The 15,667-nt window shown below is 42.9% G+C and overlaps 1 protein-coding gene across 2 annotated transcripts in view; it reads left to right on the top strand.

The window, feature by feature from the left end:
* LOC136404475 (ryanodine receptor 2-like) overlaps positions 1–5,274 on the top strand; it is a 650,806-nt gene extending 645,532 nt beyond the window's left edge. For both annotated transcript variants that reach the window (XM_066383777.1, XM_066383773.1), the window contains 4 exons: positions 1,005–1,069; positions 2,182–2,282; positions 3,142–3,193; positions 3,885–5,274. In XM_066383777.1, coding sequence (XP_066239874.1) covers positions 1,005–1,069; positions 2,182–2,282; positions 3,142–3,193; positions 3,885–3,980 — 314 coding nt within the window. In that variant the 3' untranslated portion in view covers positions 3,981–5,274. The remainder of the gene's footprint in view (positions 1–1,004; positions 1,070–2,181; positions 2,283–3,141; positions 3,194–3,884) is intronic.
* The last annotated feature ends 10,393 nt before the right edge of the window (positions 5,275–15,667 follow it).

The raw sequence follows: 15,667 nt of genomic DNA on the forward strand, positions 1-15,667 counted from the left end.
CGTCGCCCCCTGGTGGGCGTGCCGGGTGGATCCCGGTCGGGCGCATGCGGGAGTCTGTCTGACTGTCTCTCCCCATTTCCAGCTTCAGAAAAATACAAAAAAAAAAAAATTAAATAAAAAGAAATTTAAAGATGATTCACATTCAGTGAGCTCTGGGAAATGGTGGTGGTGTTCACATTTGAAGGAAAAGAGCCCTTGTGAGTCTAAATATCTGGATTGGGCACAGCTAAAGGTACAGGGCCTTTGTGGACAAACAAGTGCCACCTTGACCCAACGGACTGCGGGTGTGGTTTTTTTCTCAGAAAATGTTCATGACCATTTTCTGCTCACGCCTTATCCCTGCCTTGAATTAAATGTCGGTAAATGTGATGTTATCTCTAAGTTCTGCAGACATAAAATGGTACACTTTTTTCAGTAAAATACATGAATAGGCTTGAAGGACTCACGATCCATTCTTCATGTCATTAGTGAGTCTAACAATAATGTGCTTTATTTGAGAGCAAAGTCATAAAACACTTGGAAGAAAATGTACTGCCAGCGTCCTAAGAGAGAAACTGTTAGGATCTGGAAAGTTTATCAGGAACTTGGGGGAAAATGATTTGAGACAAATTCCTCCCATTAATATGGTCATGTTGGATTTCCACATTACTATGTGAAAATCATATTAGTAGAGTTTTCTGTGCTTTACAACCATAAATCCCAGCGGCTCCTGTTCAGCGTGAAGTCGGTTGTGATAGACCATCTATATTTGCCGAGTTAACTGGAGGTTTCTCCTGCCTGTTGCCTCATTTTTAACCCCTTTCAGGAAGACCAGGCCCCGTAACTGGGCATTTCACTCCGGGTTCAGTGGGAACATCACGTGTGTGTACAATGTTCCCTGTTTCTGAACATCACTTAGCATGGCTGCACATTTTCCCTTCTTTGGAAGGGTTAGCCAGGGCTTGTGAATTTAATCATGATTCTCTGGTTGATAAAGGTGAAATTGTGTCTTTATTTAACACTAGGTTTAATAATTGATGCTTTTGGAGAACTGAGAGATCAGCAAGAACAAGTCAAAGAAGACATGGAGGTCAGTCTTCACCCCAATTCAGCTTTGAGGCTGGTCAGAGAGCCCCAGTGGGTGAGAAACGGGAGAGGAGACGAGTGCAGCTCCCTCGGCTGGCAGGAAGAAGTGGGGGGCCCTGGGTACATGCAGACTGTCACATGGTGCCGTTCACCCCTCGAGGGATGGGAGGCCCTTCATTGAGAATGATGGGTGCATGGACAGAGGAGTAAACGGGATTACAGAGCAGCATGGGGACCCTTCAGGAGGAAGCCCTGAGTACTGAGGGCTGGGGGCTGCTGTCTGGCTGGATGATCAGGGCAGTTCTAAAAGAAGGCATCCCAAGTTGAGTCCTGAAGATCGCAGAGATTTGGGTGTGAGAGAGAGAATAGGACAGTGAGGGCAAGCTCCCTCCCTGCTGTCCCCACCGGGCACATCTCCAGGGCACCACCCACATTCGAATCTGTGAAAATGTCCCTACCCAAGGTCATATGCACCTCTACTCGGGTTTTAGGGAATTTGCTAGGCACATTTTTTCTCAGAAGTGTAAGTGGTTGAACGTGATTATTACAACCTGGTGGTGGGGCTGGGGAGTGTGAGGCCTGCTCATTAAGAAAAATTTACAGTGTGGCTTGTGGTCTGTGGGAAACAGGAAAGGAGTTCAACAGGATAGTGAGCCAATCAGACTTAGACTTTCAAAGATGGAAATGGTCTAAAACACAGGGAGTGAACCAGTAGGTGGCAGGACCAGGGACAGGGCTGTGGTCACCAGCTTCTTCTGGTAGATTAGGTTTCTGCTAAGAAGTGCCCTGGGGGTGCAGGACCCCGACGGACTCAAGCAGTACTTCGGAGTTGGCATGAAATGCTCTGGTGGCCTGCCAGCTGCGGAGGATGAAGACTTTAGAGCAAGCAAGGCTGAGCCCCAGTTTCCAGCATGAGCCACCAGAGGATGGCAGCTAGGTGACACTGCAGGGTGACTGGGAGGTGACACAGAGAGGTTGACATGCATGTGCTCAGCACACCTACATGGTGACCTTTGAATATACTGAGTAAACGAAGCAGTTGCCCATAGTTGTGAGTTGCACCCTTTTGTTCGGCTCTCGGAACCCTGACATGTTAATGTTCCCTTTGTGTTGTAGACCAAATGCTTCATCTGTGGGATAGGCAATGATTACTTCGACACGGTGCCACACGGCTTTGAAACCCACACCTTACAGGAGCACAACTTGGCCAATTACCTGTGAGTGTGCCTGTCTGGACTCAGCCTCTCCCAACACCCCCCAGGGTTCCATCTCACCAGGAGCAGGACGGCCTCCTGTTCTTTGTTGACTGAGCTTGGGTTCCCCAAAGCTCGAGGAGAAGGGTCCGAGCCAGGTGCACCCTCCCTGAGGAGTAGGTGCACTTAGGAAATGAGGCTGCACTTCGACCTGCGGCGATTCCCTCCAGAACCGGACACAGAGGATGGACAGGATAAGCAGGAAGGAAGCTGAGCCTGAGCCTGGGCCAACCATTGCCTGTTGCCATAGAAACCCCCCAGCTGCTGCTGAGAGGTGTGGGGGTGGGGACCTCCCTTCATCTGAAGACCCACATCTCTTGTAGGCACTATCAGAAACAGTTCAACATTGCCTTAAAACAATACATGGAAATCTGGCTACTACTAGAGACTAGCTTTCACTGAAATTTGGTAAAAGACTCCCCTTACTTTCTGACCCAGTTTTAACATCAGAAGAGACGCAGGGTAGCCAGAAAAAGGGTGTTGTGAATGCACAGCTGAGTGAAACTGGTGCTTTAGTTAACCTTTGTAATCCTCAGATTTGCACACAAGGGTTGGGTTGTGATTCCTGCCCTGGGAGTCAGCGTGGACACAGCTCCGGTGGTTCTGTACGGGCTGGCACAGAGAAGCTCCTGCAGGTGTGGCTCAATCTGTGCACACATTTTAGTGCCTTTGAAAAACTTTTAAAAGAAGGTCCTAAGTTTTGGATCCCTGTGGCTTTTTTTTTTTTTTTCATTTCATTTGAAGCGTGAAGAGTGGAGGCTCAGCAGTCTGTTTATGCTGCTGTTCCCCCACAATCCATTCTGATCAGTCTCTGTCTCTGCAGGTTTTTCCTGATGTATCTCATAAACAAAGATGAAACAGAGCACACAGGACAGGTAGGTAGGTGGGGACCAAATCCTGTAGGAAACAATGGAGGGAAGTCCTACAGTTTGGAACAAAATGTGTGCATTAACGATTAGGACAGGGAATTACCTGGCATCTTAACATGCCCCGGATGAGTCTGCAAAGCTTGCCTCTGTAGAGAAGTGGAAGTTCACAGAAATATCAGCTTTTGTTAGCTGAAAATGCTGAGTTCTGCTTTTGATCATTATAATGTCCTTGATTTCTAAATCAGATAGCCGATAATTTCAAATGAACTTCAGCGCACAGTTTTATGGTCATTCAGTTAAGAATTATTGCATATTAAATGTCTTAAAAATTTGTATATTAAATTCATATCCAGCTGTTAATGGTTTGAATTGGAAGGGTACAATTAACAATATTTTTAAAAAGAACCCTCAAAATCATATACCACAAATAGGTTTTTTTGCATTCTTATATTATGGTCTGGCTGGAGAATGATTATTTGTTTATTACTAGAAGTAAGTAAGGTCTGGTACAGTGAGGAACTATCAAAATGTTATTGGGCTTCTCTAGTGATGTCTGCATATATGTTGTAATTACACCATTATGCCTACATGATATATATATTGATATATATATATACATAAAATAACAAATGTGAGTCCCTATCTTACATTTGTTGGGGAAAGACAAGACAATAACACATTGTCTTTACTTTTACAGGAATCGTATGTCTGGAAGATGTATCAAGAAAGGTGCTGGGAGTTTTTCCCAGCAGGGGACTGTTTCCGGAAACAGTATGAAGACCAGCTGAATTAACTCCGACCCAGACCACCTTCAGAAACCCAGACACACTCCTCTCTCTGTCGCCGTTTCTCTGACTCTCTGTCTCGACTCTCTTTCTCTCTCTCTCTCTCTCTCTCTTTCTCTTGCAAACATCCTGCTGATTTGTGAAACGCCACCCTTATGTGCTTCCTGGAGCAGTGAGGACCCGACTGGGCTTCCCCCATCTGTGTATTTTCTTTGAGAAACAAGACTGAAGAATAATCTAAATTCATTCGCAGACCACATAGGAACTCTAGAACAAAAGCTGTTCTGGACACACAATCATGACACTGACAGATGTCCTTCTGATACTCCTGGAGCTTCCCGATAGGTGGGAGGTTCACAGAGAAGCGGCAGCTGCACCCATCAACCTCTTCATGTCTCCACTTTGGAGGGGCCTCCACGGGTCTCCAGACAACAGCCGCCAAGTGCTGCGGACACCAGTTAGGAAGGGAAATAGTGCCTTACTATATGTGTGGATTGAGCTATGCAGAAGACATGTGCATGAAAAAACATCTTTATTTTCTTTAGGGCCACTTTTTTTTTTCTAAGGTTGATTATGTGAATTTTTTTTTTATTCTTTTTCTTTGGTGGGGGAGGGTAAGAAAAAGCAGTCTGTGCACTTTTTATAGAGATGGGTGACCCGTCTCAGGACGAGGGGCTCTTTGCATCCATGAATTCCCATGTACCCCTCACGCGCTCCTGTTCTCTCATTTCCGTGATGCTCTTATGCAACCCTGCAACTCTGAAACCTTTGTATGAAACAAAAGACTGCAAAAAACACACTTTCAAAAGAAATAATTCATTGCATGTTTATTATGCAAGTTTAAAGGACCGAGAAAACCCTCAGAGGCAAGCTAGTCCCCGTGAGACAACATTCATGGTCACTGTTCCGTAGTTCACAGCATGCCCTGGGCTCCACATGGGTCCAGAGCCAGTGTCATCCACCAATGTGATCCTTTGTGGACCCAATGTCCTGGGTTTTTCTCTTTCGGTCACCTGTGATCAGCTGTTAAGTAAGGACTTCTCGTCCAACCATTTTTTAATATTGATGCTGAAGCAGTATCCATTCAGGGAGTTTATCAGTTGCATCAAAAAACACGGATGATAAGATCAGTCGCTCCATTTTTGAGTCTTTTGAAATGGAATGCCAATCTTCACAAATAAAAAGGCAGATTCAGAATGGAAGCAAGGTCATTTTGCAAACATTGGAGCTCTTTTATTACAAGTCTGCTTGTTAATTTTAGAATTGTAAAACTGCTCTGATTAAACTATTTACCTAACTTGCCCACCCTCTTCTTTCTCCATTTCACTTATAACTGGGATGCATCATAAAAGGTTGAGCACCTAAGGTGAGGAGAGTCAACCCACCTCTGTTCGAGCCTCCCACACTGTCAGGTTTCCCTGTACCCAGGCAGGTTTGCTGCGTTTATGATTACAGAACCTCAGACTTATCAGGCATTTTGAATCACCTATGCTACGCTGTCATTTCCCTGTTTTGGGCTCACCTAGAGTTCTTAAAAACCACAAATGGCAGAAAAATAACTATATCCCAATTGAAGCCAATTTTTATACAGCTCTCATTTTGGAAAGCTCAGGGCAAATCTGTTTACCTGTAAGAAGAGGGGTCCATTTTCTGAGACAATATGAGAGAGAATTAGTACACTACCGAGTAATACATCAAACATAAATGCTACCTGATGCTTGCTGTGTGCCAAGGGCTGCTCTAGGGCCATTGTCATTGTTCCTCTGATGGCACAGCATCGGAGCCTAGATTTTGCATGTATCTTTTGGCATCATTTTTACTGGGGAGAAGGAATCAATGTGGCTACCCCGGGAATTTTTGAGCCTGCTCAGGGAAATAATCTTATATTCTGAGGAGTTTGAATAAAGTAAGTCGGGCCAGCTCCCCAACATATCAAAGGGCATATCCCTCTGTGCCAGGAAACATTGTGGAGGAAGCATACAGTAGAGAGGAATCATTTTTTAAGACAAAAATCTGATAGATTCAGGTCTTCAATTTATAATGCCAAAGTTGGAGCTGATAGGAAATACAGCACAGGTGAGAGGTGAGCCCAGAGATTCCAAGTTGTGGACTGCTGACTGATTACTCTGGCTTTAGAGCCCTGGGGGTGACAGAGTGCTCAGAGAAAGAGGCTGGGGAAAGGGCGCTCTCCCCACCCTAAGGACTTGGAGGAGAGCAACGAGGCAGAGCCAGTCGTTGGCATGATGTCAGAGGAGGGCACCTTGCTCCCTTCTCAAGGCTGTGAAGTAATGGGAGAAGGGACTTCTCTTTATTGACATTACTAATTCTGCCATGAAATCTCACATGAATCTCAAACACATTATGGCTTTCCACTTTTTTGAGTAAAGTCAGGTCTGCTTGACTCAAAGTCAAAAAATGTAATCTCGGCCCTTGCCAGTGGGTTAGTGGATACAGTATCAGCATATGGAAATCCTGGGTTTGATTCTGGTAAGGGCACACAGGAGAAGTGATCATCTCCTTCTCCACCCTTCCCTCTCCCCCTTCTCTCCCGTTTCCCCTCTCCCAGCAAGTGGTTTGATTGGTTTGAGCATCAGCCCTGGTCACAGAGGATAGCTTAGCCTCAGGTGCTAAAAATAGCTCAGTTGATTTGAGCATTTTCCCCAGATGGGGGTTACCGGGTGGATCCCAGTCAGGGCACATGCAGGAGTCTTTCTCTCCCTTTCATCAAAAACATTTAATAATAATAATAATATCTTTAAAGCTTTGTATTATATATACAAATGGTCAAAAACTCAAAAAAGGCAATTCCTCCATATTTTCATTTCAACACTTTTCTGCCATCCTTATTTCATCTCTGTTCCCCCTGCCCACAAAACACCTCTTGATCCTTTTCCACAAACTGACATTAGAGAACAAGAGTTGCAGTTGAAGTTGAGGTTCTCCAGACACACTGAACGACTCTGTCCGGAGAACTGATGTCCATTGTGTCGCCTATGCAGAAGGCAGGAGTTTGCCCTGAGCCCTACAACACTCATTTAAAAGTCATATGGTAATGAAATACCTTCTACTTGGTTGTAAATGAATATCTACGAAAATTACACATTTTTCACTATCTTGCTTTACTGGGGGAAATGTTCTTATTCCTTAAGCTCCTGTTTTCTAGGTGAGTTTACCAATATGGCCCTCATTGCCAGAAAGGTCTTTGGGTGGCTGCCACTGTGGCAATGCTTCATCGACCACAGAGTAAAAGACAATTTCTATAAAATGTTTTATATTTGTTACATTTACCCAGAGATGGAACTTGTGTAAATTTGACACAGAAAAGGCTTGAATAGTTAGCCATTTCTCAAATTATTTTGTGCAGAGAGTGACCTCCTTGTCACCATATAACTTTTGTGCCCAGAACCCTGACATACCTGTGACAGAAGCTAGGAAAGGGGCATCTTGACCTTCACACAAGTGCATGGATGGCACCTGGCACATTTAATAACTATAAATATTAATAGCACACATTTCTTAAGGGGACAAGCTCAAACCTGTCATATCTAAAATTATATTTAACTCTGCAGTTTATGTGAGTACTGAACCATAGCTAAACAATCCTAAGTCCTATGTTCACAAAATCACAAAATATTTATAATGACACAACTCTACAGAAACAATCAGAGTTAACCTGAATGTCCTCATATGTATCACATTTACTGCCCTCTGGAATATTTGAACTGCAGGACACTGAAGCCGTCACATTTCAGGTGAAGCAGTCTCAGCAGGTTAAATGGCTCGACTGAAGTCTCAATGCTGTTCAGTGGGAGAGCTGGAGCTTCTTATAAGAAGTCTGGTTCCTTTTTAAAGTCTTTTATTATGGCCAGAATGGTTTGAAAAATAAGAAGTTCTTCTTTATGACTTAGCAAAAAATGAAACTGGAAGGCAGATAGTTACAAAAGTCTGGGTGCCTGCTTCCTCCTGGATTTCACACCATGCACCATTTCTCTCTGCTAATTTCAATATGCGTCCTTTCACTGTAATAAAACACAACCATGGGCCCTGGCCAGTTGGCTCAGTGGTAGAGCCTCGGCCTGGCGTGCGGGGGACCCGGGTTCGATTCCCGGCCAGGGCACATAGGAGAAGCGCCCATTTGCTTCTCCACCCCCCACCCCCTCCTTCCTCTCTGTCTCTCTCTTCCCCTCCCGCAGCCAAGGCTCCATTGGAGCAAAGATGGCCCAGGCGCTGGGGATGGCTCCTTGGCCTCTGCCCCAGGTGCTAGAATGGCTCTGGTCGCGGCAAAAGTGACGCCCGGAGGGGCAGAGCATCGCCCGCTGGTGGGCAGAGCGTCGCCCCTGGTGGGCGTGCCGGGTGGATCCCCGTCAGGCGCATGTGGGAGTCTGTCTGACTGTCTCTCCCCGTTTCCAGCTTCAGAAATAAAAAAAAAAAAAAAAAAAAACCACAATCATGAGTATAACAGTTTTTTGAATCCAGTGAGTCTTAGCCAATCATTGGGACTGAGGGTGGTCCTGGAGACCCCTAACTCAATTAGGAAAGTAAAATACAGCATGCAAACCAAAAAAGGCAGGTACAAAGTTTTCAAATGAAAAAATTGAGTCTATAAAAAACAAATATAATTACATATACATAAATTTATATATACATATACATAAATTGAACAAGTTATGAAATTTGCAGCATCTAAATTAAGGAATATTTTTGTTGAAAAATACAAATGTTGAAAAGACATTCTGTTCTGAGCATGAAAACACCCAATATCACAAAAGTATCCATTATACCTGTATAAATGAGTGACTTGATAAAAGTAATATCAGGAGTTTTAGAGGTTTTGACAATAAGATAATTCTCAGTCTTTGATTTTTATATTCATCTGGCAAGCTGACATCACTGTAAATGACAATAAAAATCCATCTTTTCCTCATTTCAAATTCCTATTGAAATAACATCATGGAATGTAGAAGATACACAATGCTCAAAACAATTCAGGTAGAAAAGGGAGCAAGGCACACAAATCAGAATTCAAGCAATTTCAAGAAATGTACATGCAAAAGGATATCTGAACATTGCAGAAGAAACCCAACCAGAGTACACGAGGAGTGGCAGAATACATCTGAGAAAGACTCTTATTTGCCATAAAGATTTTCATAAAGAAGCTAAATTCATAAATTTGAGGCATGAAATGAAGTCCCAAGGAGACACAAGGGAAAAAAAGTAAAGTCTGTAGACATAGCAAATTCTACCTTTTTTGTTTAATTTAGTGAGAGGAGGGGAGGTAGTGACAGACTCATGCATGCACCCTGACCAGGATCCACCCAGCAAGCCCACTAGGGGGCGATGCTCTGCACATCCAGGGCCCTTGCTCCATTGCAACTGAGCCATTTTTTAGTGCCTCAGGCAGAGGCCAAAGAGCCATCCTCAGCACCTGGGGCCAACTCACTCCAATCAAGCAGGAGGGGAGAAGAAAGAGAGAAGTGAGAGGGGGGGAGGTGTGGAGAAGAAGATGGTCACTTCTCCTGTATGCACTGACCCAAAATTGAACCAAATGTCCATATGCCGGGTCAATGCTCTACCACTGCTCCAATCAGCCAGGGTTACCATTTGCATTTATGAGCAAGTCTTTAACTGTTATACTCATGGTTGTGTTTTATTATATTGAAATAAGTAATTGTAATAGGTATAGATCAGATGAATGTGCCCCCAATTCAGTCTTTCTCAGGATGCCAGTTGTCATGGTTAAGTTTTGATGATTATACAAAAATAAAACCCAAAATCCAAAACCAAAGTTTCTGACCAGTTTTATGTATAAAGTCCCTAATAACTGATTCCATTACTTCAAAGCTCAAGTTTTGAGAGTCCCATTCATGCCTATTACATTAATTTCTTTTAACTGCCAATTTACTAAAATGTAGAATTATGGGAAAGGATAGTGAGGAAGACTTTTTATTTTCAGCAAGACAGAGAGAGGAGAGAGAGGGAGGGAGAGGGAGGGAGAGAGGGACAGAGAGTGAGGGAGGGAGATAGAAAGACAGGAAGAGAGAAATGAGAAGCAACAACTTGTAATTGTGGAACTTTCATTATTCATTGATTGCTTCTCATATGTGCCTTGATGGGGGGGGGCTACAGCAGAGTGAGTGATCCCTTGCTCAAGCCAGTGATCTTGGGCTCAAGCCATCGACATCTGGGCTCAAACCAGAGACAATGGAATCATATCAATGATCCCATGATCAAGCTGGTGACCTTGCATTCACGGCAACTACCTTGGGGTTTCAAACTTGGGCCCTCAGCATCCAGATCAATAATCTACCCACTGTGCCACCACCAGTTAGGCAGAAGACTCTTTTTAAAAAACCAAAACACACAAATCTACAAGCTACTTTATCTCCACTGTGTTAAAATAATTCAGTTTTAGTAAATTCACTGGTTGCTTTCCACTCAAGATAGACGACTAAGCAGATGTGGAAAAACCATCTGACATCCAACTCAAACACGGAAATGTCTACTATATAACAAATCATAGGTAAACAAATATATAATTAAGTCTGCATCCAAGAAGGCAAAGTTTTGAAGTACCAAAAACAAAAAGGAAAACTCACAGCCCAAGTGGTGAGGCACTGATGCCAGTGGATCACCAGAGTTATCAGTACTACTGTTGGGAATAGGACAAAGCTTTAAAGGTAAAACTAAACTCCCTTCATAAGCCACAAGGCAGGCTAAACTCCTTGTCATCCCTGTAGTCATCAACAAGAAGTGAAAATGTCAAACAAGTTTCATGTATGATACATAATCAAAGTTTCTATTATCTGCACAGTACACAGTAGGACAAGTCAAGAAACTAGTAAGAAGCTGATCTAGAAGCGTCCAAGCAGGTGAACTTGGAGAAATTTGGGAGAGTGGCACAGCACACTTAGAGGGTATAAAGTAGCCACACCCTTTCCCACACACCTTGCCCTATGCTCCTCTCCCATCTGGTTGTTCCTGAGTCACATCCTTTTCAAACAAACAGGTAATGTTCATGTAGGGATACAACCTTCAGCCCTGCACCTTCCTATCCTGGCACCAGTTTTCCTGAGACTTCAGAAACACTGAATGGAAAGCTGGGAGTACATCTACCATAACCAGAAGGAACCCAGGGAACCCAGCCCATAATTCTAGTCATTTTTCCCAAGGCTGAAGTCAACATTTCTGTTTTCTATTTTAAGTTATTTAAAATTTTATCTTTAATCAACTCAGAACTCCAAACAAAATGTCCACAAAGCAGAAGTCATTAACTATGCCTTATATCTCCTTTGCTTCCTCTATTGCCTATTTAAGTGAATTCACAGTCATTCAACAACAACCAAAAGAAAAAATAAATAAATAAACAAGGCAGCAGCAGCTTTTCTAAAACCATATACAAACACAAAACCATCTCATTAGAACACCTCCCAACCCAGGGTACAAATGGAGTTCCACTGAGAATAAGCTTGTAAATAAAACTACAATGCTAATAAAGAAACCACTACTATTAGAGTGAGTCAACAAACACAATAAAACAAGTAACAACCTAAATCACAGGAATAAAGCAGTCTGAAAAAGACTTTAAATATGTGTAAAATGTTCAAGATTATGAAAGAATAATCTATGAAAATTGGTAGATATGAAAAAGAATAAAAAAGAAAGTATACTCATTGAATAAACTCAAAACACAGGTTAAATAGTAAGCAAGAGATAAATGAAAATAAAATCAAGGTAAAAGATATGAAGAAATTTCATAGAATTTGGCTCAGAGATGAGGAGAGATGAAAACTACAAAGGAAGTTAAAGAACTGAATGAGAAACTCCAGCATATGTCAAATAGAAGTTCTAGAAATTCATGAAAAAAATGAGGCAAAGATGCTATTTAAAGAAATAATGGCGAAATTTTCACAACTGAAGAAATAAGTCCCCAAATTGTAATCCAAGTCCTAAACAGAATAATTAAAAATAAATCCACACCTAAACAAAACAAAGATGGAGCAAATACTCCTGCTAGCAAATAACTGCTAGTATTAGCATAAAATCAAGACTAACAGCAGAACTGGTTAGTAAAAAAACACCAAAATAAATAGCAGGCAAGATCTAAGATGGTGGCAAAGTAGGTAGATGTCACACTCGCCTCCTCCCAGGAATTACAATTAAATTTAAGTACAATCATTCTGAATAACCAACTCTAGACTAAATGAAGAGTAATCTTATAACCTCCTGAGGAACAAAGGTCACAGTCCCACACCAGGCCCCTCATCCCAGAGTTCCAGAGCCAGAAAGAGAAGTCCTCATAACTTTTGGTGTAAAAAAACAGAAGGGGTTGAGGCTGAGGTTGAGGATTGAGGTTGAGGGACACAAAGGACTGCTGGTATCGCAGGCAGTTCCTCTTAAAGGGTCTGCACACCCCACACACTTACTTAAACTCACTCCTTCTGAGGTCCAGCACTGGGGCAGCTGCTAGAAAGGCACAAGAGACATAAAGGAAAGAAATGAATTGGACAGCATCAAGGCAAAAATTGAGGAACAGCCTTCTCCCAGGCAGAAGTGCTGGCAGAGACTATTATTGTTTCTTTGATAAACCCTTCCCCCACAGAGAAGCCAGCAGATGGCATATCTGAATCTCCACTAATATGGTCACAAGTTGGCCCTGCCCTTGTGTTTACCTAAGGCCACTCCACCCAATTTGTGGGCCCAGCCAAAGTGTTTCAAGTGGCTTTTTCATATAATGAAAAAGTCTTGGTTCATGCCTCACGTTTTTCTAAAATCTCAAACAAGCAGCACCTAGCCTCAGCATGCCTGTTCATCTTGCTCAGTAGCCCCAGGTCCTGCACTAGTATCAGCCAATGGTTTGCAGCTTGGTGTCTTGCCCAGACACCTCCAAGTCCAGCACAAGTAGCAGATATCTGCAAATCACTTTCTATTGTGTATGTGTGTGACAGAGATAGAGAGAGACAGAGAGAGGGACAGATAGGAACAGACAGACAGGAATGGAGAGGGATGAGAAGCATCAACTCTTCATTGTGACACCTTAGTTGTTCATTGATTGCTTTCTCATATGTGCCTTGACCAGGGGGCTACAGCAGACCGAGTGACCCCTTGCTCAAGCCAGCAACCTTGGGCTCAAGCTGGTGAGCCTTGCTCAAATCAGATGAGTCTATGCTTAAGCTGGCGACCTTGAGGTTTCTAACCTAAGTCCTCCACATTCCAGTCTAACACTCTATCCACTGCACCACCACCTGGTCAGGCTGTAAATCACTTTGCAGCTCATACCAGGTGGCCCTGGGGAGGAACACAGGTGGTGTCTGACTTTGGCCTAAACCTCCCAGGGATCCCCAGAGTCAGCACACTCAGTGGACAGCTTCAGACCACATGGAAGCATTACCACTTAGCCACATTCACAAGTAACAAACTAAAGGGGCAGGCAGACTCAGCAGGCACCAGAGCCCTATTGATGTTACAGTAATTCCTGCTCTGTGGGGTGGGCTTCTGCATAGCTGATCCTCACAGTAGGAGGTCAGTGACTGCAGCCAGTCCTTGCAACTGATCGGATCAACCTGTGGGTAACTCCCTCCTTCACTGACATTCCAACAACAATCAAAGCTTGACTGTAAGATGGCCTAACCTGTGGTGGCACATTGGATCAAGTGCCAACCTGAAATGCTGAGATCACTGGTTTGAAACCCTGGGTTTGCCTGGTCAAGGCACATATGGGAGTTGATGCTTCCTGCTCCTCCCCCCACCTTCTCTCTTTCTCTCTCCCCTCTCTAAAATGAATAAATTAAAAAAAAATTAAAATAAATAAAAGCTCAACTATAAGAGGAGACTGTACACAGCCCACACAGGGGGGGGGGGTGCACCTGAGTGTCCAGCTTAGGTGATCAGGGAATCTGTGCATCTGAACCCTACAGAACACCTACTACATTAGGCTACTCTACCAATCCTGAAAGGTGTAGCAGCTCTACCAAATACAAAGGATCAAACAGGGAGGCTGCCAAAATGTAGAGACAAAGAAACATGTCCCAAATCAAAGAACAGAACAAAACTCCAGAAAAAGAACTAAACAAAATGGAGAGAAGCAATCTACTAAATACAGAGTACAAAACACTGGTCATTAGTATGCTCAATGAACGTAGAACTTCAAACATAAAAAGGACCACTTTGAAATAAAGGACACACTAACTGAAATTAAGAATAACTTACGGGAATCAAAGTAAATGAAGCTGAGAATCTAATTAGAGCTTTTGAATACAGTATAAGGAAGCAAAAAATACCAAATCAGAATAGCAAAAAGAATCCAAATAAATGAAGATAGTGTAAGGAGCCTCTGGGACAACTTCAAGTGTACCAACATTAGCATCATGGGGGTGCTGGAAGGAGAAGAAAAAGAAATTGAAAACTTACTTGAAAAAATAATGATAGAAAACTTTCCTAACTTGAGGAAGGAAATAGGTAAGTCCAGGAAGCATAGCAAGTCCCAAACAAGATGAATGTATGAAGCCCACAGCAATACACATAATTAAAATGCACAAGGTTAAAGACAAAGAGAGAATCTTAAAAGCATCAAGAGAAAAGCAGTTAGTTACCTACAAGGGAGCTTCCATAAGACTGTCAGCTGATTTCTTAACAGAAACTTTGCAGACCAGAAGGTATTGGCAAGAAATATTCAAAGTGATGAAAAGCAAGGATGTACAACCAAGACACTCAATTTAGCAAAGCTATAATTTAGAATCAAAGGACAGATAAAGAGTTTCTCAGACAAGAAAAAGCTAAGAGTTCATCACCAGTATTATATGAAATATTAAAGGGTCTTCTTTAAAAAGAAAAAGAAAGTAGGCCCTGGCCAGTTGGCTCAGCGGTAGAGCGTCGGCCTAGCATGTGGAGGACCTGGGTTCGATTCCCGGCCAGGGCACACAGGAGAAGCGCCCATTTGCTTCTCCACCCCTCCGCCGCGCTTTCCTCTCTGTCTCTCTCTTCCCCTCCCGCAGCCAAGGCTCCATTGGAGCAAACATGGCCCAGGCACTGGGGATGGCTCTGTGGCCTCTGCCTCAGGTGCTAGAGTGGCTCTGGTCGCAACATGGCGATGCCCAGGATGGGCAGAGCATCGCCCCCTGGTGGGCAGAGTGTCGCCCCATGGTGGGCGTGCCAGGTGGATCCCGGTCGGGCACATGCGGGAGTCTGTCTGACTGTCTCTCCCTGTTTTCAGCTTCAGAAAAATGAAAATAAATAAATAAATAAATAAAAGAAAAAGAAAGTAAAAAATATGAACAATAAAGTAGCAATACATATCAATAGGTGAATCTAAAAAACAAAGTAAACAATCAAGTAGAATAGAAATGAACTAATAGACACAGAGAGCATTTTGATGGTTGCCAGATGAAAGGGGAGCTGCGAGGATGGGTGAAAAGGTGAAGGGATTAAGAAGTATAACCTAGTTACTATAGAAGAATCATGATGATGTTAAGTATAGCATACAGAATATAGTCAATAATATTCTAATAACTATGTATGGTGTCAGACAGGTGCAAGATTTATCAGGATGATCACTTAGCAAGTTATGTAATGTCTAATCACTGGGGACTACACCTGAAATTGATATAATAATATATGTCAATTATAACTGAAAAATAAAAACAATTAATTTGAAAAAATGCATTTAAAGAAATAAAGAACACAGGTATGGTTAAATTAC

This window comes from Saccopteryx leptura, chromosome 1 (genome assembly GCF_036850995.1).
Source record: "Saccopteryx leptura isolate mSacLep1 chromosome 1, mSacLep1_pri_phased_curated, whole genome shotgun sequence".
Lineage (NCBI taxonomy): Eukaryota > Metazoa > Chordata > Mammalia > Chiroptera > Emballonuridae > Saccopteryx > Saccopteryx leptura.